This window comes from Mytilus edulis, chromosome 4 (genome assembly GCF_963676685.1).
Source record: "Mytilus edulis chromosome 4, xbMytEdul2.2, whole genome shotgun sequence".
In the NCBI taxonomy this organism is placed as follows: domain Eukaryota; kingdom Metazoa; phylum Mollusca; class Bivalvia; order Mytilida; family Mytilidae; genus Mytilus; species Mytilus edulis.
In genome coordinates, this window is record NC_092347.1 from 43,109,338 (window position 1) to 43,130,755 (window position 21,418).

General features: G+C 30.7%; 1 protein-coding gene across 1 annotated transcript; it reads left to right on the top strand.

The window, feature by feature from the left end:
* The first annotated feature begins 71 nt into the window (after positions 1 to 71).
* Positions 72 to 17,687, top strand: LOC139519724 (pre-mRNA-splicing factor SLU7-like). The gene is made up of 15 exons (XM_071311954.1): positions 72 to 203; positions 2,723 to 2,908; positions 3,392 to 3,542; positions 4,142 to 4,222; positions 4,703 to 4,870; positions 5,436 to 5,507; positions 6,929 to 7,048; positions 7,769 to 7,860; positions 8,518 to 8,585; positions 8,976 to 9,172; positions 11,014 to 11,118; positions 11,938 to 12,045; positions 13,794 to 13,865; positions 14,748 to 14,894; positions 17,443 to 17,687. Exons 2-15 carry the CDS (start codon positions 2,745 to 2,747, stop codon positions 17,617 to 17,619), a joined length of 1,722 nt encoding a protein of 573 aa, XP_071168055.1. The 5' UTR covers positions 72 to 203; positions 2,723 to 2,744; the 3' UTR covers positions 17,620 to 17,687.
* The last annotated feature ends 3,731 nt before the right edge of the window (positions 17,688 to 21,418 follow it).

Consider the following 21,418-nt stretch of genomic DNA (forward strand, 5'->3'; position numbering starts at 1 on the left):
ACTAAACATTTTAAGTATAAAATTATTAATTAAAGTATTACATTTTTAAGAAATATGCTCTATTTTATTTTGACAAGATCATTTCTCATGGTACACCGCATTTTTCTATGGATCTAAGCGTGTTTGTGATGAGCATAAGGGACGAAAACGTTCCACGAATGTTTTTTGCGAAGATGTAAACAAATTTTACCCATTTAACAAAGGTAAAGGATATATATATATTTACATAATACACTCATCAGTTAAACTGATTGATTTCATATATTTCAGATGTAACTGCCTGTTTTCAATGTCGAAATAAACATAAAATCAATGAATGTGTACCGCATTTCAAGCATTTGAAAAATGTATCAAGCAAGCTATAAATGTACATATTTAAAAAAGGATATTTGATACATAGAAAAAATACATTTTTTATACTTTGAGGACTGAGCGAATCAGGTGAGTGAGTGAGTTTGTATGTTTTATTTTGTTATATTGTATTATGTTCTCTCTAGCTTCAAATAAACAAATTCAAACAAAACATGTACACATATTTTTAATCACAAAAAAAATTATCTGTAAATACAAACACTCCAATTGTTATAAAATAATTTTATAAATTTTGTATAAATTTTTGTCAATCACGCATGCGCAACAACATGTATTCTTCAGTATTGAAGCCTTGTTGACCTTAAAGAAGAAGAAGAGGGAAGGTTAACTTTCTGGTAATAAGACCTGTCACGGCCTGGCTGGGGAATTGGGTAGGCAAATGCTCACATTAATCTGTACCGATACAGGCTGCAAATGCTTCCTTTATCCGCCATAAACCCCCATGGGTGACTGGGGTATAGAAATATGGTCACTTGGTCTTCTCCCAACCGGCAGTAAAACGCTTGCTGAAGTGGGGCGTCCGTTTGGCTGTGCGGGATGTATCAAGTTCGCAGAAGGGGACGTTAAATTCGATGCCTCGTGTAAAGAGAGTGCCATGCTCTTTGCACGTTAAGAACCCTTGCAACAACTCTTTGAGGGGTCCGTAGGTGGCCTGTTGCAAGGCAAAATTTCTGTCCCTATCCAATATACCCTCATTTTCCAGTGGCAGTCCAAATTTCCCCGACCATCATCCTAGATGGCCTCTATTACAACAACCTACCTATTGTATTTATTGTGAACTTGTTCTCGTCCTGAATATGCATGAAATATTTGCCACTGGATGTTAAGCAACCAACAATCAATCAATCAATTTATCTGCCATAACTCATGGTGGTGATCCTTATAAAGGATGCCTATACGGAGACAACAAGAAGAAGAAGTACATGCACTATATGATAGATAATACATTTGTATTTATAACTGTTCCATTTTTTCATACATGCACACAGATATAGTCCTTTTACATATATGACCTGAAGGCATAACAACATGTAATGATGTATTTTCTTTTGCTTAATTATTTTCTGATTTTTTTTTATTACTATAAATGTTCCAACCAAGCTGAAATCAAGGTTTTAATTGTTTTAAAAAGTTATTGTATACCTCAATTATGATGATTGTATTGATTGTTTCACCCTGAATAATTCAAAAGTTCATGGAAGTAGATAGAGCAGGTAGAATTTATTCAGGTCCTTGATATTGACACCAAGAAATTCAAGTACAGAGGTCCAATTAAAATATCAAAATTGAGAACAGAACAAACTTTTTTTCTAAGTATATTCCTTTCCCGCTGTCAATGTATGTGTTTAAACTTTACTGACAGAGGGCCGGACACCTATATATAGCTATGTAGATCCAGATGAGCAACATTGGCATTTAAAGCCTTTACATGTAGCTTGTTTAGTTTACAATGCTTTTATTGTTTTTACAAATCCTTTATATAGTTTATAAAATTTACACCTGCCATTAGTCCCAGTACAATTATCATAAAACCTTTAAACGTTTCACAATTATCAAGTAAATCCAATTACAGTTTATCAACATTTTGTTTGATGGTGAATAGTAGCCTGGGTGATTTATTTTGTACCCTGTGCCAATGATATTTGTTAAGGTGGCTCGGGGTATAAATCATTTTTTTTTTTAAATAGGATTTCACTATATTTTTTTATAAATAAACTTTATCATATACTTAATAGAAAAATGAAATAAAAAAAATGAGGTCACCGATCATTTAAGCTCACAATCTGCCTCCGAGGGAAGCATACATTTTTGTGAATGTCCTTTTTTTTCTGTTGAACTAAAAGGAGATTTAGAGGTAATATCGAAAAAAAAAGAACTCAATTACAGAAATTGTTAAAATTTTACAATTATTTAGTTTATGTACAGCTGATTTGAAAACAATAATAAAAGATATAGGTCACCGATGTCAGAGTTAAAAAAGATATTCCAAATTTGATGGCAAAAAATGGCATTTTGTACCATGTCATAAAGTAGTAACTAATAGTGTAATAAATAAAATTTGTAATGAAAAAACAAATGTTTAATTTTTTGCTGAAACTATTGTACCCGGGAGCCAATTGTACATGACCTATAAATAAGATTTTAGAACACACAGATAAATACTTGTTTTAAATTTCATGTGTAAAATTAAATGTCCTTAATTGTTACAACCTTTTGACTACCAATCATTTTTTGATAATATGTACAATATGTAGTCTTCTTGACAGTCAGTGTTAAACATAACTACTATCAAAAATGTGTAGTATACTTTACATTTTTAAACATCTAACAATCATTAGTTCTCTTGTAGATAAACAAAACATCTCTGCAGTATGTCGTTTCAATTGAATTTGCCACCCTCTGCGGTGGCAAAGTTGGCCAAAACAGAAGATGACTTTCCAAAGAAAGTGTCCAGAGAGGAATGGAGGAAACAGAAAGAGCTGGAGGAAGCTAGAAAGGCAGGAACAGCTCCAGCCATGGTGGATGAAGAAGGAAAGTAAGTTTAATTTATGCTGATATCAAGGATTCATACTTTAAAAAAATCAAGATGCTTTGATCAGAGATATTATGTAGATTTAGGTTGTTTCCAGTGATGCCAGTAGTGACAAAAATGAAGCCTCCTTTTAGATGATTTAAAAAATATTTCTTAATCTTAAGTATATTTATTCATTTTCTCCATTGTCAAATGATGCTGTAAAACATTTTGTCCAATATATATTGAAAATTCAGATTTAAAGTTCAGCTGTTAAGAAATATAAAACTATACTTTTCAGTGTAAATTGCAGGATAATAACAATATACATACTTTGAAGGAAAAATAAAACTTATTTGGACTATCTTCGAAACAGGAGTGACAAGCCTCACTTTTCTCTCTCTTTCGAAAGCTTTTAGTAATCAATATTCATGTTTTCCTACAATAAACCAGTATTGTATATATAATTTATAACATAATAAATGAAATACTTATTTGTTTTTTTAGAGAAATAAATCCTCATATTCCTCAGTATATTATGCAAGCTCCTTGGTATTATGGCGTAGATGCAGCAACACTGAAGCATCAGAGAGTTCAACCAGAGACAATGAAACCGTTATCTGAAGTGGGAGCATGGTACAAAAGGGGAGTTAAACAGGTATTTTCTAAACTAGTTCATCTGATACATGTGTATAAAAAATTCCACTCTTAAAGCAGAACATTAGGGCGTTTTATATTTCATTTATGTCATAAAATATCCACAAAATTAAAACCTCAACAAAATTTTAACCAGCATAGAACATGTAGAATTTTACAATCACATTCTAGAATCTACAAAGTTTACTTCAAATAAAATCGTACGCAAAATTACAAAACCTCGCAAAAATTATGTTTCTACAGTATTTAGTTTTCATAAAATAATCAAAGAATTGAATGCTTTTGGAACAACAAGGCAATTGTATATTCCTTTAACATATATATACACATTAAAAGGTTAGAATATAAAATGAATTTTACAGTTTTGATAATTTTGTTAAATTTCTCTCATTGAAATTGATGTGTGTATCATGTTTTTAAAAGTTGAACAAAACAATGAATGGCTGAACTAGTTTTTTAAAAAGTAAAAATTAGAAATATGTAAAGATCTTGCGATTATATTCTTTTGCTCTAACATGAACTCAATAATTTTAAAAATTATGTCATTTTATAAAGAAAAGCATTACAGATTGAGTTCAATTATTATATAACACATTATAGGGGTCCACAGCTACAAAATTTAGAAAAGGAGCATGCCAGAACTGTGGTTCTATGACACATCAAAAGAAAGATTGTTTTGAAGTAAGTAATAATTATACATTTTTCTGTATTCTTTACTGTGTTGGAACAAATATATATTAGTAAATCTAATCCATGAAAAATAAAACTACAGCAGATATTTAATTGAAACTCATCATGCTCATCGGACTAAGACTGTACATAATTAAATGCCAGTATGAAATCACAAATTTAAATTCATTTGATAAATCACAAATAAAAGATGGCTAGAAAAAATCCCAGTTTACTATCACAATAACCATGAAAATAACGGTATTTAATTCTAATTTAAACCCACCAGAATTTTGCTTTATGATTTTTTTTATGTATGTTTTGTAATGGTACATTTGTAACTGAACAACTTTTCTGAAATGTCTTGTTTAAAACTTTTTACTGTTTCAATTTTCGATTCTTTTGCATTTTTGTATTTAATATTGAAAACATAGAAATATTTTCTAAATTCTATCTAAGACATTTGAATCATGCAACCTTTAATCCTTACAGAGGCCAAGAAAGATAGGAGCTAAGTTTACAGGAGATGATATTGCACCTGATGAACATTTACAACCCAATATAGATTTTAGCTACGAAAGTAAGCGTGATAGATGGAATGGCTTAGATCCTGAAGAACATCAGAAAAAGATTCACGAAGAGTTTGCTCGTGTTGAAGAGGTAAATTTACAGTTATGCAACATAAATTGTCTGAGCAAAACCACAAATTTAAGACACAGCATCTGAACAAAATGACTTTTTTCCAAATTGCATTTTGGTTCATTTTATTTTATGAACTACAAAATAGTCATGTAAATGGTGTTTAAAAAGGGATTATGTTTTTTGGTGTGACTAGTGGTATATATATGGAAGAAAAATTGTAAGCTTATTGAAATTTGTTTTGATTATATGTTATCTTCTTGAGAGACAAATAATTAAGATAATGTATAAAATCTATACAGTTAATAGGACAAACAAAGCAAATGATTGCCAACATTTGGATATCTGTAATTGAAGAGAAATTGCTAAGAAATATGAATAAGAACAATTATCAGCAATAAAAGCTCTGTTCCTGTATTATATTTGTTGATTATATCATTGTTCCACCCCATATCCTTTCTGTAAAAAATTCTCAACACCTTTGATACAATGTTTGAATGTATATCTAAAACTACTGAAAAATATTTTTTGTTGTTCTTATAATGATAAATATTTATAACCAATACCTTATAATTACATATTACAGGCAAAAAGAACATTAAAAGAACAGAGTTTAGACTTGTCATTAATGGAAGGAGACTCAGATAAAACAGAAAAAGTAAGTTGTTAATGATTTGTATATGTTGTGTACAAATTGTAATGTTGTTCAAATTATTTGTACAGAAATTTTGTACATGTTATCAGTGTTTTAGGAACTGCTTAACACAAATGGAAAGTACACACACACAGTCGTTTGTTTGGCATATTTCTATTATATTTCCATGACTTCATGATACAGTCTAATATTGAGCATTGATACAAAAAAAATTATGAACACAAGAAGACTTTTTATGGATATGATTTTGGAGAAAGGAGAAAAGTACAAATAGAATTTAAACCAATTAGGTGTTCTTATTTCTATCTGTAACCTGGTGCAAAAAGTTATGTGTCAAAATACTTATATAACTTGTACAAAAAATTTATACAAACTTGCATCTTGTAACCAAGATGTACATTTATAGATATTAGATATTGAAGTTACTTTTATTAATTAGTCTTAATCTGATGTACAGAAATTGTAGTCTGGTTATTTAGTTCATACATGTTTCTCGTTTTTCATTTTTATATAGATTAGACCGTTGGTTTTCCCATTTGAATGATGTTACACTAGTAATTTTGGGGCCCTTTATAGTTTTTTGTTTGGTGTGAGCCAAGGTTCCGTGTTGAAGGCCATACATTGACCTATAATGGTTTACTTTTATAAATTGTTACTTGGATGGAGAGTTGTCTCATACCACATCTTCCTCCATCTACTAATTGTTAAGAATTATCTGTCAGTTTTTGACCCACCTGTCAGATATATAGGCTTTGATATTTCAAATGATGGCAACAGCGATGTAAAATATAGTTAATGTTTGTTATCAGGTAAGTTTAGGGCAACCTAATAAAACTGGTAAGCATTTACATATAAAAGCTTTTGCACATTTCATTTCTATAGAGACTAATTGGTCCCATACTTCAGTCATTGTCCATTGAATTTGAAAGTTTTGTTTAGATTACATGTTAATGTGTTTAAATTTCAAAATTTGCATTATCGTTTTGGAGTAACATACAGGCAAGACATATCTCTGTATCAACAGTTTGTTATTAAAACGTTCTTTTTCCTACTAATTGTTTGGTCTTTTTAATTCCATTGAAATTAATACTCTCAGTTGGTTAAGCATTTGTGTAACTCTTACTTAGTATCTGCATACCCCCATTAAATTGGATTATCTCCTCTTTATAGACAACAATTAGGTTAATATGACCTAAGTTTAATCCATATGCATCTTTTACTTTTAGAAGGAGGTTTATTTCACAAAAAGCTTCAGGGTTGACATATGAAAATTGATTATATCTGCTTAACATAAAACATATCACTTAATTAGAGTAGTACAACAAGCAACAGGATTTTCAAGTATCATCTTTCATTATTTTTGCCCCTATATAAAAAGAATATGTAGGCAATGTTTAATGCCTAAAACTTGTTTTTACTTGAAGAAAATTGACAGTGATGATGAAGACAAGTATGCAGATCATATTGATATGCCTGGTCAGAAATTTGAAACCAAACAGAGAATTACAGTCAGAAATTTACGTATCAGAGAAGACACAGCTAAGGTAATTGTCAGAATATTTTGCATGAGACCCAAAAAAGTAAGACAATTTTAGTCAGAAATATATGTATCAATGAATCCAAAGCTATGGTTAATTTTGGGATATTTATGTATGAGAGATTACATGGTTAAGGCAAATATTAGAAACTTAAGTATCAGCTTGTCAGGGCACTGTATATTTAGGACTTAAGAGTTTTATACCACTTTCAAAGACAAATTCTGTCTTCTGCTGTTAAGGATCAGGTAACAGTCAAATTTTCCTTTAAATACTGTATAGCAGGTCATTTTCGCGTGGTGTAAATTTAGATAGCGGATGGAACAAAATTGCCAAAATGAATTCCACCAATTTATAAGTGCACATGCAAAGGTATTGATAAAAGTTTTGAATCCGCCAAAATAATAACCGCCAAAATATTTAGTATACCTTATGCAATGAAATTTTACACCCTAAAAAAACACTATACGGTATTTCATCGGTAATTAGAATAATTGAATCTATATTTAAAGTTGTTGTTAAATAGATGATGTACACATTACATGCACCAATAGATCTATAAAACATTGCAAATGGATATCTTACTCATTCATGTGATAATTTCTTTCAAAATTTATTTTCTTCCCCAACATTATTATTTCTTTCAAAGTATAACATGATTGTACATTAATATTACAACTGATAGACATATTTTATTTTTGATGATACATGATATGATCTATTTTGTAGTATTTATACAATTTGGATGTGAACTCTGCATTCTATGATCCAAAAACCAGATCTATGAGAGAAAATCCATCCCTAGGCAAAGACCAAGCCGAGTAAGTTTTATAGTACGTAATATGAGGCATGTTCTTCTTGATGAGCTTCATAAGATTATTTTGTTTTATTTTTCAAGTGACAATGTCACATGGCTTTATCAAGTTGCCACCTCCCACACAATGCAATTTGCAAAATTCCTCAAAAACAGTATGTCTGCAAACAACAGATAGATTTTCTTTTTGTTAGGAAACTAAATTTTGACATGTACACTAGAACAAGTAAGTCTGATATTAGATCTTACTAGATTTCTGTGACAAAATATTTATTTTTATTTTTCAAAAGAAAATTTCCTAACATCTTCAAGTCTTGTGGTCAGTATAACAAGTTTAATATTGTTGATATATAAAGGAACTAGTGCATATCAACCTCCAAAAGAAAGGTTATAACATAAAATCAAAATATGCCAATGGAAAACTATCTATACTTCTGTTTTGAATTATTTTTTTAAAGAATCTACTTGCATTCAAATTATGGGTAGTTCCTGTAATAAAAAGCATTTATAAGTTGTTTTAAATTGATTCTAAATAATAAAAAAGGAATGCCAGTTTATCTTCCATTTATCTTAAGGTCACATATTAAAGTTGTTTTCTAATAGTGAAAGAAATATCTTTAAAAAAAGAAAACAAATAGTGAACATTTGTATTTCATATTTTCAGGGTGAAGTTTACAGGAGATAATTTTGTAAGATTTTCTGGTGATGCTGCTGAATTTGCATCAAATCAAGGTAAACATTTTTACTACAGAAAATTTTGCTGAATACTTAGATGATGTATATCCATATATGTATTGAATAATCCATAGCATTTAAAATTTTAGCTGTAAAGCAATGATAATTTAGCAAGATTTTGAATGCAACATATATATTTTGGTGAACATTTCAAACATTGATCTTCTTTTATATGATAGCTTTAACAAAGCTAGAAAATTAAGTAAAGAAATAGCTGTGAACTCAGCTAGAAAGGACTAAATACAAGTAAAATTATCCATTAAATATTAGAATTATAAAAATCAACCAAAACTATGATTTATGTATGTAGAAAAACTAATTCATGGAATTAAGATTATTTGTCTTTAAAGTAATTTAAATATTTAAACATGTTATCTCTGTTGACAGTGTTTGCATGGAATGCCTATGAGGCAGGAACAGATGTTCATCTGCAGGCAGACCCTACACGGTTAGCTATGTTGAACAAAGAAGTAGAAAAGAGGAAAGACGATTTTAAAAGTAGTTTAAAGGAAGGTGTTTTAGCCAAGTATGGTGGAGAGGAACATTTGGAAGCCCCTCCTAAACACTTGTTGATGGCACAAACAGTAAGTGATTGTCAACCCATTTAACAAAATACACTCTTGCACACACCAAAATACACTCTTGCACACACCAAAATACACTCACACACATCAAAATACACTCTTGCACACATTAAAATACACTCTTACACACATCAAAATACACTCTTGCACACATCAAAATACACTCACACACATCAAAATACACTCTTGCACACATTAAAATACACTCTTGCATACATCAAAATACACTCTTGCATACATCAAAATACACTCCATCACACATTTAAATACACTCTTGCACACATTTTTTTTCAAGATTGATCAAATATTGTATTTGTGAGGAATATTGTTTGTTATGATATTCAAATTTCAACTTTAAATTAATATTTTGTTGATCACTTTAATCTACAGTATACCTTTACACAGGAAAATCCACAAGAATTAGTTCTCCAAGTTTTTAGGGTAATCCTCAAAAGGAGAAATCACTAAATTCATTTAACTGTTCATGCTTTCCTCCCATTCTGTTCTTTAGACAGTGTCAGTTTAAGTTCTTTAGTCAGTGTCAGTTAAAAGATCTTTAGTCAGTGTCAGTTAAAAGTTCTTTAGACAGTGTCAGTTTAAGTTCTTTAGACAGTGTCAGTCAATGTTCTTTAGACAGTGTCAGTTTAAGTTCTTTAGTCAGTGTCAGTTAAAAGATCTTTAGTCAGTGTCAGTTTAAGTTCTTTAGACAGTGTCAGTTTAAGTTCTTTAGTCAGTGTCAGTTAAAAGATCTTTAGACTGTCAGTTAAAAATCTTTAGACAGTGTCAGTTAAAGTTCTTTAGACAGTGTCAGTTAATGTTCTCTAGACAATGTCAGTTAATGTTCTTTAGACAGTGTCAGTTTAAGTTCTTTAGACAGTGTCAGTTTAAGTTCTTTAGACAGTGTCAGTTAAAGTTCTTTAGACAGTGTCAGTTTAAGTTCTTAAGACAGTGTCAGTTTAAGTTCTTTAGACAGTGTCAGTTTAAGTTCTTTAGACAGTGTCAGTTGAAGTTCTTTAGACAGTGTCAGTTTAAGTTCTTAAGACAGTGTCATTTTAAGTTCTTTAGACAGTGTCAGTCAATGTTCTTTAGACAGTGTCAGTCAATGTTCTTTAGACAGTGTCAGTTAAAAATGTGAGGTCACATCTAAAGGAGGAGGTGTTGATTTTTATAAAATTAGAAAATTGCACAAAGCTTTGAAATTTTTATTACGGCAACAATTTATACTTTTGTGGTGAATGTCATATTCTTTCAGGCTAAAATCAATTGTTTTTCTAAAATATCAAAATTTGCAAGTTTACAAAAATCATGCTTGAAAACAATTATAACTAAAAGTATTTATTTACAATTTGATCAACATTGAAAATACTGATTTAATCATTTGTCGATGGTGAAAAAATATAGAGATATATTTTCCAAAGATTGTGGGACATACACATCGTCTAAACAAATACACAACTAAAAAAAATGTCATTCAGCTCTATATTAGTTTCAACAAATTTTGATAACCAGCTATTTTTTTATATTAGATATTTTCAAATTCTAGTGAAAATTTATTTCTTATTATCATGATTATAGAGAAACAATTATAAATAAGTATTTTCATTGACATACTGTGAAAGCAGAAATTTTCTTGGAGGATTTAATTTCGTTTATTTCGTGGAGAGAATACATCCACGAAAATGTAACCTACATATAATATCACTTCCGTTTACTGAAACCACAAAATTAAATCCCAATGAAATATTATATAGAGACAAAACCACAAAAATTAATGTTTCTACAGTATGGGATTTATGTACCTTGATAGATGAAAGATTGACACATTATCTATATTTTTACAGGAAGATTATGTGGAATATTCTAGACATGGAACTATTATTAAAGGGAATGAGAAACCTGTTATTAGATCTAAATATGAAGAAGATGTGTATATAAATAATCATTCAGTAGGTATTTTGTTTTGATTCTTTAATAAAGTGTTCATTGATTTATAATTGTTTGTTTTGTGTCCAGGGACAAATATTTCATGCATTTTCAGGATGAGAACAAATTAACAATAAATCGTTAACTTACACTTGAATAATATATATACTGTGGATTCATTATTCTTTGTTTGAAACCAATTTTAGTGGTTTTCATTGGTACAGGTGAACCACAAATTTGAATAAAATTGAGAATGGAAATGGGGAATGTGTCAAAGAGACAACAACCCGACCATAGAGCAGAGAATGTTCAACAAGTACAAATTTTCTATCAGGTCATATGCAGATATTTGCAAAACCATGAAATTATATATCCACGAAAAGGCCAATTTTCTGCAATCCGCGAAAATTGGTACCCACGAAAATAAATGAATCCACAATAGATTACATGACTGTCTTGTGTGTAATACAATATTTTTGAACTTGAGGCAGTTAAATATGGTTATTTGAAATTTGAGATTTTGCCAAGCTTTTTAAACATTAAAAGTGTAAATGTTAGGAGTAGAGAAATATCATATATAAAAGAGATTCTGAGGTGTACATGTTGATCTGACTGGGTTAATGTGGTCTTGACCCGATTGTGTTGGATCATTGATAATATAAATGTGGTACCTGTAGAAAGCCCTTGAAAGAGTTTTAACACAAATTATAATCACAATCAGCATAGCAAACAAATACTTCATTGTAGACACTCTTTCAACATTTGAATGGAAAATGCAAGTTGTCAGTTAAAATGTTTAGTCAGTATATCAGTATATTGAATTTTTGATTGTTTATTTACAGAGTGTATGGGGATCTTTTTGGTCAAATGGAAAATGGGGATTCAAGTGTTGTCATTCGACCATCAAAGAATCATACTGTACAGGAGAAGCAGGGAAAGAGGCAGCACAGGTCAGTATATATATATAAAAAAGTTCTGCTTACTTAATTAAAGTGAATCCTCGCAAAAAAATCAAAAAAATGATATTATGTCAATTCTGTATAAAAATGCTCAAATTCATAGATATTAAAGTTTTATTCTGCTAGATAAGAGGTCACCATCGATTTTAAATTTAGATTATTAATTCTCTGCGTGCAACCATTTTGTCACCCTCACTGTTCAACCATTTTGTCACCCTCACCGTTCAGAAACCAGGATATGTCTATAAACCACAAAGGACCAAAACTACAGTAACCTGATGTAGTCGTTATTGCATGTCGATATCTTGTCAATCAAACGTTGGTTTTATCTGGCTAACTAACTTGATATGCAAAATGTTATTATTTTTTTAATAATCATGGTGTTTCGCTTTAAACTGTTTATATTGGAATTATTTAAAAAGTCAAAGTTCAAATCATAAATAAGTGTTCCGTGAAAATTGTTTTCGAAAATCTAAATTGTTCATATTTTTTTATGTAATAAACTTAATTTAAATAAATTTGGATCTTCCCTCATCTGATCAACAGCATGGCTAAAGGTATTACTCCCAAAGGTATTCTGAGGGGTATGAGGTGACACGTCCAGGTATTCAAGCGATTTCCTGTCCAGCTTGCAAGTTCATGCATCGTTTCACTTCTGAGGGTATTGATCAATGTACTGGGCCAATAACTTGCAACTTTCCATTTTGAACTATCAGGTGTATAATGTACATCTCTGTCTTGCATGTCCGAAAGTGATATACTAGTCATTGCTAAACTCATACGCTTGTTTAGAAATAACATTTTTGGTGAAAAGTATATAATTTATAAAAAATCTAAATAATACAACAAAAAAAAGATTTGATAAGACAAAAATCTATTTACATAATTTTTCCAAGGGTAAATTTGGGAAATGTAAGTATATACTCGTTGCCAATAGTGAAGGACAAATTGGAACATATCAGAAATATTGATTTTAAAAAATGTACCGGTACGCACTTGTCGACCATTTGTTTATACGCCTAGATAGAAAGTTACAGAACTATAGCGCAATTTAAAATATATATATTGAACATAAGAAAGAAACATACATGTTGTGTAAATTGGGGTAAAAGTTAAGTAAATAGACTAGTCCACATATGCCAACAGTATGTAATCATCGAATGTTGATAGACTATTGTATACCAAAAGAAGAAGAGAACCAATTGGATTTAAATACAGGTCAATATTTAACTTGCTTTGGTTCATCGAAGTAATAGACATAATAAGACACAGATTTATATTTCAATAAGATTGATCGAATATAGGAAGAAATTCGTCATCATCACAATTGTTCCGACATGCATAAATTGATTGCATGTAATATATATGCATGCAACTGGACGTACACTAATTATTTTAATTAATTAATTAATTATAAACCATATTATGCAGAAAATTAAATATTTTTAGGGCAATTTCCTGGTATGCCATGCTTATGAAATTCACATCACTACTTCATGCCCAATCTCCTATTCTGATTAGAGTGTATTTGCTCCTTGTTGAAGGACTCACTGTGATTTAGAGATGAAGAATAGCTTTAATGTTTTGTATTGTTTGCTGTGCATGTATTGATTTTGTGTCATGGATGGATACCACCTAACTATATTCTAAATTGATAATTGCGCAATATTTACAGATAAGAAATGTTTTGTGTTGTTCTGTTTTTACACTATAATGATTAAAATAAATTTCTACCACAGAATGAGATATTGGCCATTGAGGAAGGAGATGAATCACCTGTAGAAGAAGAGCCTCAAAAATCATTATTAGAGGTAAGAATAGTATTTCAACTTTCAAAGATCAAATTTATTCGTTCAGTGTATTTAAGGAATGAGTGTAATATTTTTATGACCCATTTGTGGGCATTATGTATTCTGGTCTGTGCGTCTGTTAGTTCGTTCGTCTGTCCCACTTCAGGTTTTAGTTTTAGGTTGAAGTTTTTGGTCAAGGTAGTTTTTGATGAAGTTGAAGTCCAATCAATTTGAAACTTAGTACACATGTTCCCTATGATATGATCTTTTTAATTTTAATGCCAAATTAGAGTTTTTACCCTATTTTCACGGTCCACTGAAAATAGAAAATGATAGTATCATTGTACTATGGACACATTCTTCTTTCTATCTATGAAGAAATAACATAAAAGATATGGTGCACACTGAATATTACCAAGTGTGCATTATATTTTTTATGTTATTTTGACGTGGATGGAGAGTTGTCTCATCAACACTAGTACTCATACCACATCTTCTTATATCCAGTTATACTTCCTAGGAAGGTAATAACTCTTTTTAAGAATTAAGAAGTTGCAGTTAGATTGCAGCTTTATAAATAACAAACAAAGAATTACCTATTACTAGAATAGTTTCTTTGTGAATAATACTGTAAATTCAGAATTTATTGTGTGCATTTATTATTGCGACTTTGTCATTTTAGACTAAAATGCGATTTTAATATTTGAGATATTCCGAAAAACCCTGTTTGATTCACATAAAAAAATTCAAAATGTGAGTTTTAATTATTGCGATGATAACCCTGTTGCATTTTTCCCAATAATAAAATCATCGCACTAATTTCTGAATTTACAGTAGTTATGACATATATATTAATGGGTAGTAACACGTAATGGCTGTAACCTAAATGTATTATTCTTTCAGCAACATCAAGAAAAAATGAATGGGAAGAAAAGAAAAAAGAAAAAGAAGAAGAATAAACACAAGAAACATAAAAAGAAGAGTTCATCAGAAAGTAGTAGTGAAGAATCGGAGGAGGAAGGAAAGATAAACCCAAAAAAATTGAAAAAGGTAGGATAATCACAAGGACGGTCTATTTTTAACAACAGCTCATCCATAGATTTTATCTAAGTTTTAAAGGATTATTTCTTTGCTTGCTTTTTGTTTGAGCCTGCTACTTTTGTCGTAAAAGTGACACATAGTGATCATACATTCCGTCAGGGGCGGCGTCCACAAATATTCACTCTGAGGTTAAGTTTTTGAAATTTTAATATTTTTCTTAAACAATCCTGGATTTCTACCAAACTTGGACAGAAGCTTGTTTATGATCATGTTAAGATAGTATCCAGAAGTAAAATTTTGTAAGAAAAAAATTATGTTTATCCATATTTTAGTTATAAATGGACTTACTGTGAAAGTACTTTAATTTCGTGGGTATCAATTTTTGTGGTTTGAGGAATATTTACATGTTCGTGGGTTTTAAAATTCATGGATTTTAGTTTTCTAAAAATAAAAAAAATAAGAATTTAAGCCTTTTAAGAAACGAAGGTTACAAATAGTCTAGATTTAGGAAATTGCAAAGTAAACATTGACCTGTGTAAATCGTAGTGATAACACTAATTAATCCATGATAAAGTGATTAACAGATTAAAGACCATCAAAGGTGTTAATTAGGCCATAAACATGTCACCTAAAGAAAACAGTAACATACACAAATGCTATAACGTATCTTGAATTGTCAAATAATTCTTATCAAATCAAACCCAGCATGAAATTATAATTTCCCATATGTACGAGAAATATGAGGATATAAAATGAACACTTAATCAAACTAGCATATCAAAAATATTTTTAAGAGAAGTAAAAGATCAAAAGTTGTACAGTTTATGTTATTAAAAATTAAATGGGTATAATCATGCATGCGGTTGTAGTTCTGTGACTGCTAATACAATATTCTAAGATTTGGCATTATTCAATATATTCTCTAGATCATATCAGTAGTCAAACCTACCAATGGGGATCTTTCAATGTCTTGACTTGGTCAATGTTTGTTTTATTTCGTTGGACACTTAAATTCGTGGGTTGAGTCATCCACGAAAACCACGAAAATTGGTACCCTACTAATAAAAGTACTTTCACAGTAGTTGTTCTGCCATTCGCGTTGTGGTTCAAGTCTTTAATTTTTTTTATAATTTTCTTAAACTGTCCTGGATTTGTACCAATCTTGGACATGTTGCACAGAAACTTGTTTATGATTAAATAATATTTTTTGTTTTTCTGTATTTTATTTATAAACATAATTAGTTTTTCTACGACCGCAAAGATTTTTGCGTTCATTTATTGGTATCACGTCAGCGTCGTGCGAAGACTGATGGTTTCCTGATAATCATTTTAGTATAAGTAAATAGAAATCAGTAAAATTTTAACACAATGTTTATAACCACAAAAGGAAGGTTGGGATTGATTTTGGGGTTTATGGTCCCATCTGTTTAGGAATTAAGGTCCCAAAGGGGCACAAAACATACATTTATCTAGTTTCAGGACAATAAGTATTTCAATTACCGGTACTCTGAAATTGTACCACAATGTTCATACAATTAAGAAGAAGGTTTGGATTTATTTTAAGGGTTATGGGACAAACAGTTAAGGAATTAAGGGACAAAAAGGGGCATATAAACAAGCATTTTTGAAGTTTCGGGACAATAACTTATGTTTTACTCTATGGATCTCTCTGACATTGTACCACAAGGTTCCATATAACTTGGGGAAGGTTTGGTGTCAGTTAGGAAAAAGGGGCCAAAAAAGGACCAAAAAGAAGCATTTTTCTAGTTTACAGACAGTAACTTGTGTTTAAGTGTATGTATCTCTCTATTTGACTATATAAGTATATATACATATATAATATATTGTTTTATATGCTATCTCATCCGAAATTTTGAATATTATGCATTTTTAAAGCATTTCTTATTTTTATGTACATTATTTTTTAACTTCTTTGTAACCTTTGTACCTGCATGGTTTTATGAGAATAAACTATCTATCTTTTAAATTATACTACAAGGTTCCTTACTTCAAAGAAAAGGCTGGAATTGAGTTTTGGGTTCTTGCTCCAAGGTGGTTTCTATAAGTGAGGGGCCAAAAAAGGGGCCCAAATAAGCATTTTTGTAGTTTTCAATCAATAACTTTGAAATTGTTCAATTTCACTTTTTTGAACAAGGACCTAATTTTGTTAATCTTACAGCACATAATTTTATAAAACTTCAGGTAGATGAAGCAAACTTCTAATTAAATAATACTATTACTATTGATTCACCATTATTTGTGGGATACCAATTTTCATTGATTTCGTGGGTATAAGAGATACAAGAATTTCAATGTTCCATGAAGTACAAACTTCTATAGGTTGTATTCAGACTTTGGCAAAACCATGCAACTATTAAATATCCACAAATGTTGTTTTTTTCCCTAACTCAAATGAATTTGTACGTTTACTATGAGAATCGGATGAAAACAAATGAGCAAATGTGGTATGATTGCAAAGGATCTAACTGATTAACCTTTAGTATGCAGGGATTATATCATAATTTAGACATTCATGGATTGTTTCATTATTTTATAGGCACTGACAAAGGAGGATGAGCATCGAAAGAAAGCAGAGGAGTTATTAAAACTAGATGAGAGAAAACGACCATACAATAGCATGTATGAGGCTATAGTTCCAACAGAAGAGGAAATGGAAGCATGGAGAATGAAAAACTTACGAAGTGACGATCCTATGGCTCATTTTAAGTCATAAATACTGTTGATGTGATACTAAATAATATTGTTGATGTAAAATATTGTAAATAAAATAATGAAAATAAATGTCTTTCCTGATTATTCAGCAGGAGTAAACTATATTAGTTATTGACTTTCATTAATGATAAAGCGCACAATGGAGATTTATTGTTCCTTGTTATATTGAGATAGGGTTCTGTAAATTTTATGCTTTATGTACTGTAAATTCAGAAATTATTGCAAGGTTTTTAATTATTGCAAAATTTGCGACAGAGTTGCAAACGCAATAATTTAAACTCGCATTTTGAAATATTTTATATGAATTAAACATGACTTTTCGCAAAATCATTTAAAATTTAAATCGAATTTAAGTCTAAAATGACAAATTCGCAATAATAAATGCACTGAATAATTTCTGAATTTACAGTACATGTATTATCATTTGATGACTTTCTTTTTTTAAGACAATTTCAAGAAAATCTATAATTTTTGTCGAGCCTGCAACTTTTGTTGCAGAAAGCTCGACATAGGGATAGTGATCCGGCGGCGGCGGTGGCTACGGCGGTGTTAGCTCACTTCTTAAAAGCTTTATATTTTAGAAGGTGAAAGACCTGGATGCTTCATACTTTGTATATGGATGCCTCATGTTACGAAGATTCCGTCAGTCACATGTCCAATGTCCTTGACCTCATTTTCATGGTTCAGTGACTACTTGAAAAAAAAGATTTTTTGTAATGTTAAATTCTCTCTTATTATAAGTAATAGGATAACTGTGCAAGGTATGTGCATACCTTGCAAGGTCCTTATCCCCGTCAGACAGCTTTCACTTGACCTCGACCTCATTTCCTGGATCAGTGAACAAGGTAAAGTTTTGGTGGTCAAGTCCATATATCAGATACTATTACTAATAGGTCTAGTATATTTGGTGTATAGAAGCACTGTAAGGTGTACATGTCCAACTGGCAGGTGTCATCTGACCTTGACCTCATTTTCATGGTTCAGTGGTTATAGTTAAGTTTTTATATGACCGCAAAATTTGAAAAAATTTTCGTCGTATATTGCTATCACGTTGGCGTCGTCGTCTGCGTCGTCGTCCGAATACTTTTAGTTTTCGCACTCTAACTTTAGTAAAAGTGAATGGAAATCTATGAAATTTTAACACAAGGTTTATGACCACAAAAGGAAGGTTGGTATTGATTTTGGGAGTTTTGGTCCCAACATTTTAGGAATTAGGGGCCAAAAAGGGCCCAAATAAGCATTTTCTTTGTTTTCGCACTATAACTTTAGTTTAAGTTAATAGAAATCTATGAAATTTTGACACAAGGTTTATGACCACAAAAGAACGGTTGGGATTGATTTTGGGAGTTTTGGTTTCAACAGTTTAGGAATTAGGGGCCAAAAAAGGGCCCAAATAAGCATTATTCTTGGTTTTCGCACAATAACTTTAGTTTAAGTAAATAGAAATCAATGAAATTTAAACACAATGTTAATGACTACAAAAGGAAGGTTGGTATTGATTTTGGGAGTTTAGGTCCCAACAGTTTAGAAATTAGGGGCCAAAAAGGGACCCAAATAAGCATTTTTCTTGGTTTTTGCACCATAACGTTAGTATAAGTAAATAGAAATCTATGAAATTTAAACACAAGGTTTATGACCATAAAAGGAAGGTTGGTATTGATTTTGGGAGTTTTGGTCCCAACATAATAAGGGGCCCAAAGGGTCCAAAATTAAACTTTGTTTGATTTCATCAAAATTGAATAATTGGGGTTCTTTGATATGCCGAATCTAACTGTCATGACTGTGTATGTAGATTCTTAACTTTTGGTCCCGTTGTCAAATTGGTCTACATTAAGGTCCAAAGGGTCCAAAATTAAACTTAGTTTGATTTTGACAAAAAATGAATCAGTTAGGTTCTTTGATATGCTGAATCTAAAAATGTACTTAGATTCTTGATTATTGGCCCAGTTTTCAAGTTGGTCCAAATCGGGGTCCAAAATTAAACTTTGTTTGATTTCATCAAAAATTGAATAAATGGGGTTCTTTGATATATACCAAATCTAACTGTGTATGTAGATACTTCATTTTTGGTCCTGTTTTCAAATTGGTCTACACTAAAGTCCAAAGGGTCCAAAATTAAACTTAGTCTGATTTTAACAAAAATTGAAATCTTGGGGTTCTTTGATATGCTGAATCCAAAAATGTACTTAGATTTTTATATGACCGCAAAATTTGAAAAATTTTTCGTCGTATATTGCTATCACGTTGGCGTCAGCGTCGTCGTCGTCGTCGTCGTCGTCCTGCGTCCGAATACTTTTAGTTTTCGCACTCTAACTTTAGTAAAAGTGAATGGAAATCTATGAATTTTAACACAAGGTTTATGACCACAAAAGGAAGGTTGGTATTGATTTTGGGAGTTTTGGTCCCAACATTTTAGGAATTAGGGGCCAAAAAGGGCCCAAATAAGCATTTTCTTGGTTTTCGCACTATAACTTTAGTTTAAGTTAATAGAAATCTATGAAATTTTGACACAAGGTTTATGACCACAAAAGAACGGTTGGGATTGATTTTGGGAGTTTTGGTTTCAACAGTTTAGGAATTAGGGGCCAAAAAAGGGCCCAAATAAGCATTATTCTTGGTTTTCGCACAATAACTTTAGTTTAAGTAAATAGAAATCAATGAAATTTAAACACAATGTTAATGATTACAAAAGGAAGGTTGGTATTGATTTTGGGAGTTTAGGTCCCAACAGTTTAGGAATTAGGGGCCAAAAAGGGACCCAAATAAGCATTTTTCTTGGTTTTCGCACCATAACGTTAGTATAAGTAAATAGAAATCTATGAAATTTAAACACAAGGTTTATGACCATAAAAGGAAGGTTGGTAATGATTTTGGGAGTTTTGGTCCCAACAGAATAAGGGGCCCAAAGGGTCCAAAATTAAACTTTGTTTGATTTCATCAAAATTGAATAATTGGGGTTCTTTGATATGCCGAATCTAACTGTCATGACTGTGTATGTAGATTCTTAACCTTTGGTCCCGTTTTCAAATTGGTCTACATTAAGGTCCAAAGGGTCCAAAATTAAACTTACCGGTAGTTTGATTTTGACAAAAAATGAATCAGTTAGGTTCTTTGATATGCTGAATCTAAAAATGTACTTAGATTCTTGATTATTGGCCCAGTTTTCAAGTTGGTCCAAATCGGGGTCCAAAATTAAACTTTGTTTGATTTCATCAAAAATTGGATAAATGGGGTTCTTTGATATACCAAATCTAACTGTGTATGTAGATTCTTCATTTTTGGTCCTGTTTTCAAATTGGTCTACACTAAAGTCCAAAGGGTCCAAAATTAAACTTAGTCTGATTTTAAAAAAAATTGAAATCTTGGGGTTCTTTGATATGCTGAATCCAAAAATGTACTTAGATTTTTTATTATGGGCCCAGTTTTCAAGTTGGTCCAAATCAGGATCCAAAATTATTATATTAAGTATTGTGCAATAGCAAGTCTTTTCAATTGCACAGTATTGCGCAATGGCAAGAAATATCTAATTGCACAATATTGTGAAATAACAAATTTTTTTTTAATTAGAGTTATCTTTCTTTGTCCAGAATAGTAAGCAAGAAATATCTAATTGCAAAATATTGTGCAATAGCAAGATTTTTTTTAATTGGAGTTATCTTTCTTTGTCCAGAATCAACTTAAATCTTTGTTATATACAATATACAATGTATATTCACTTTTTACTACCAACTGATAAATTAAAATAATCTTTACCATTCAGTGATAACAAGCAGTTTTTTTACATCTTAATATTTTATGAT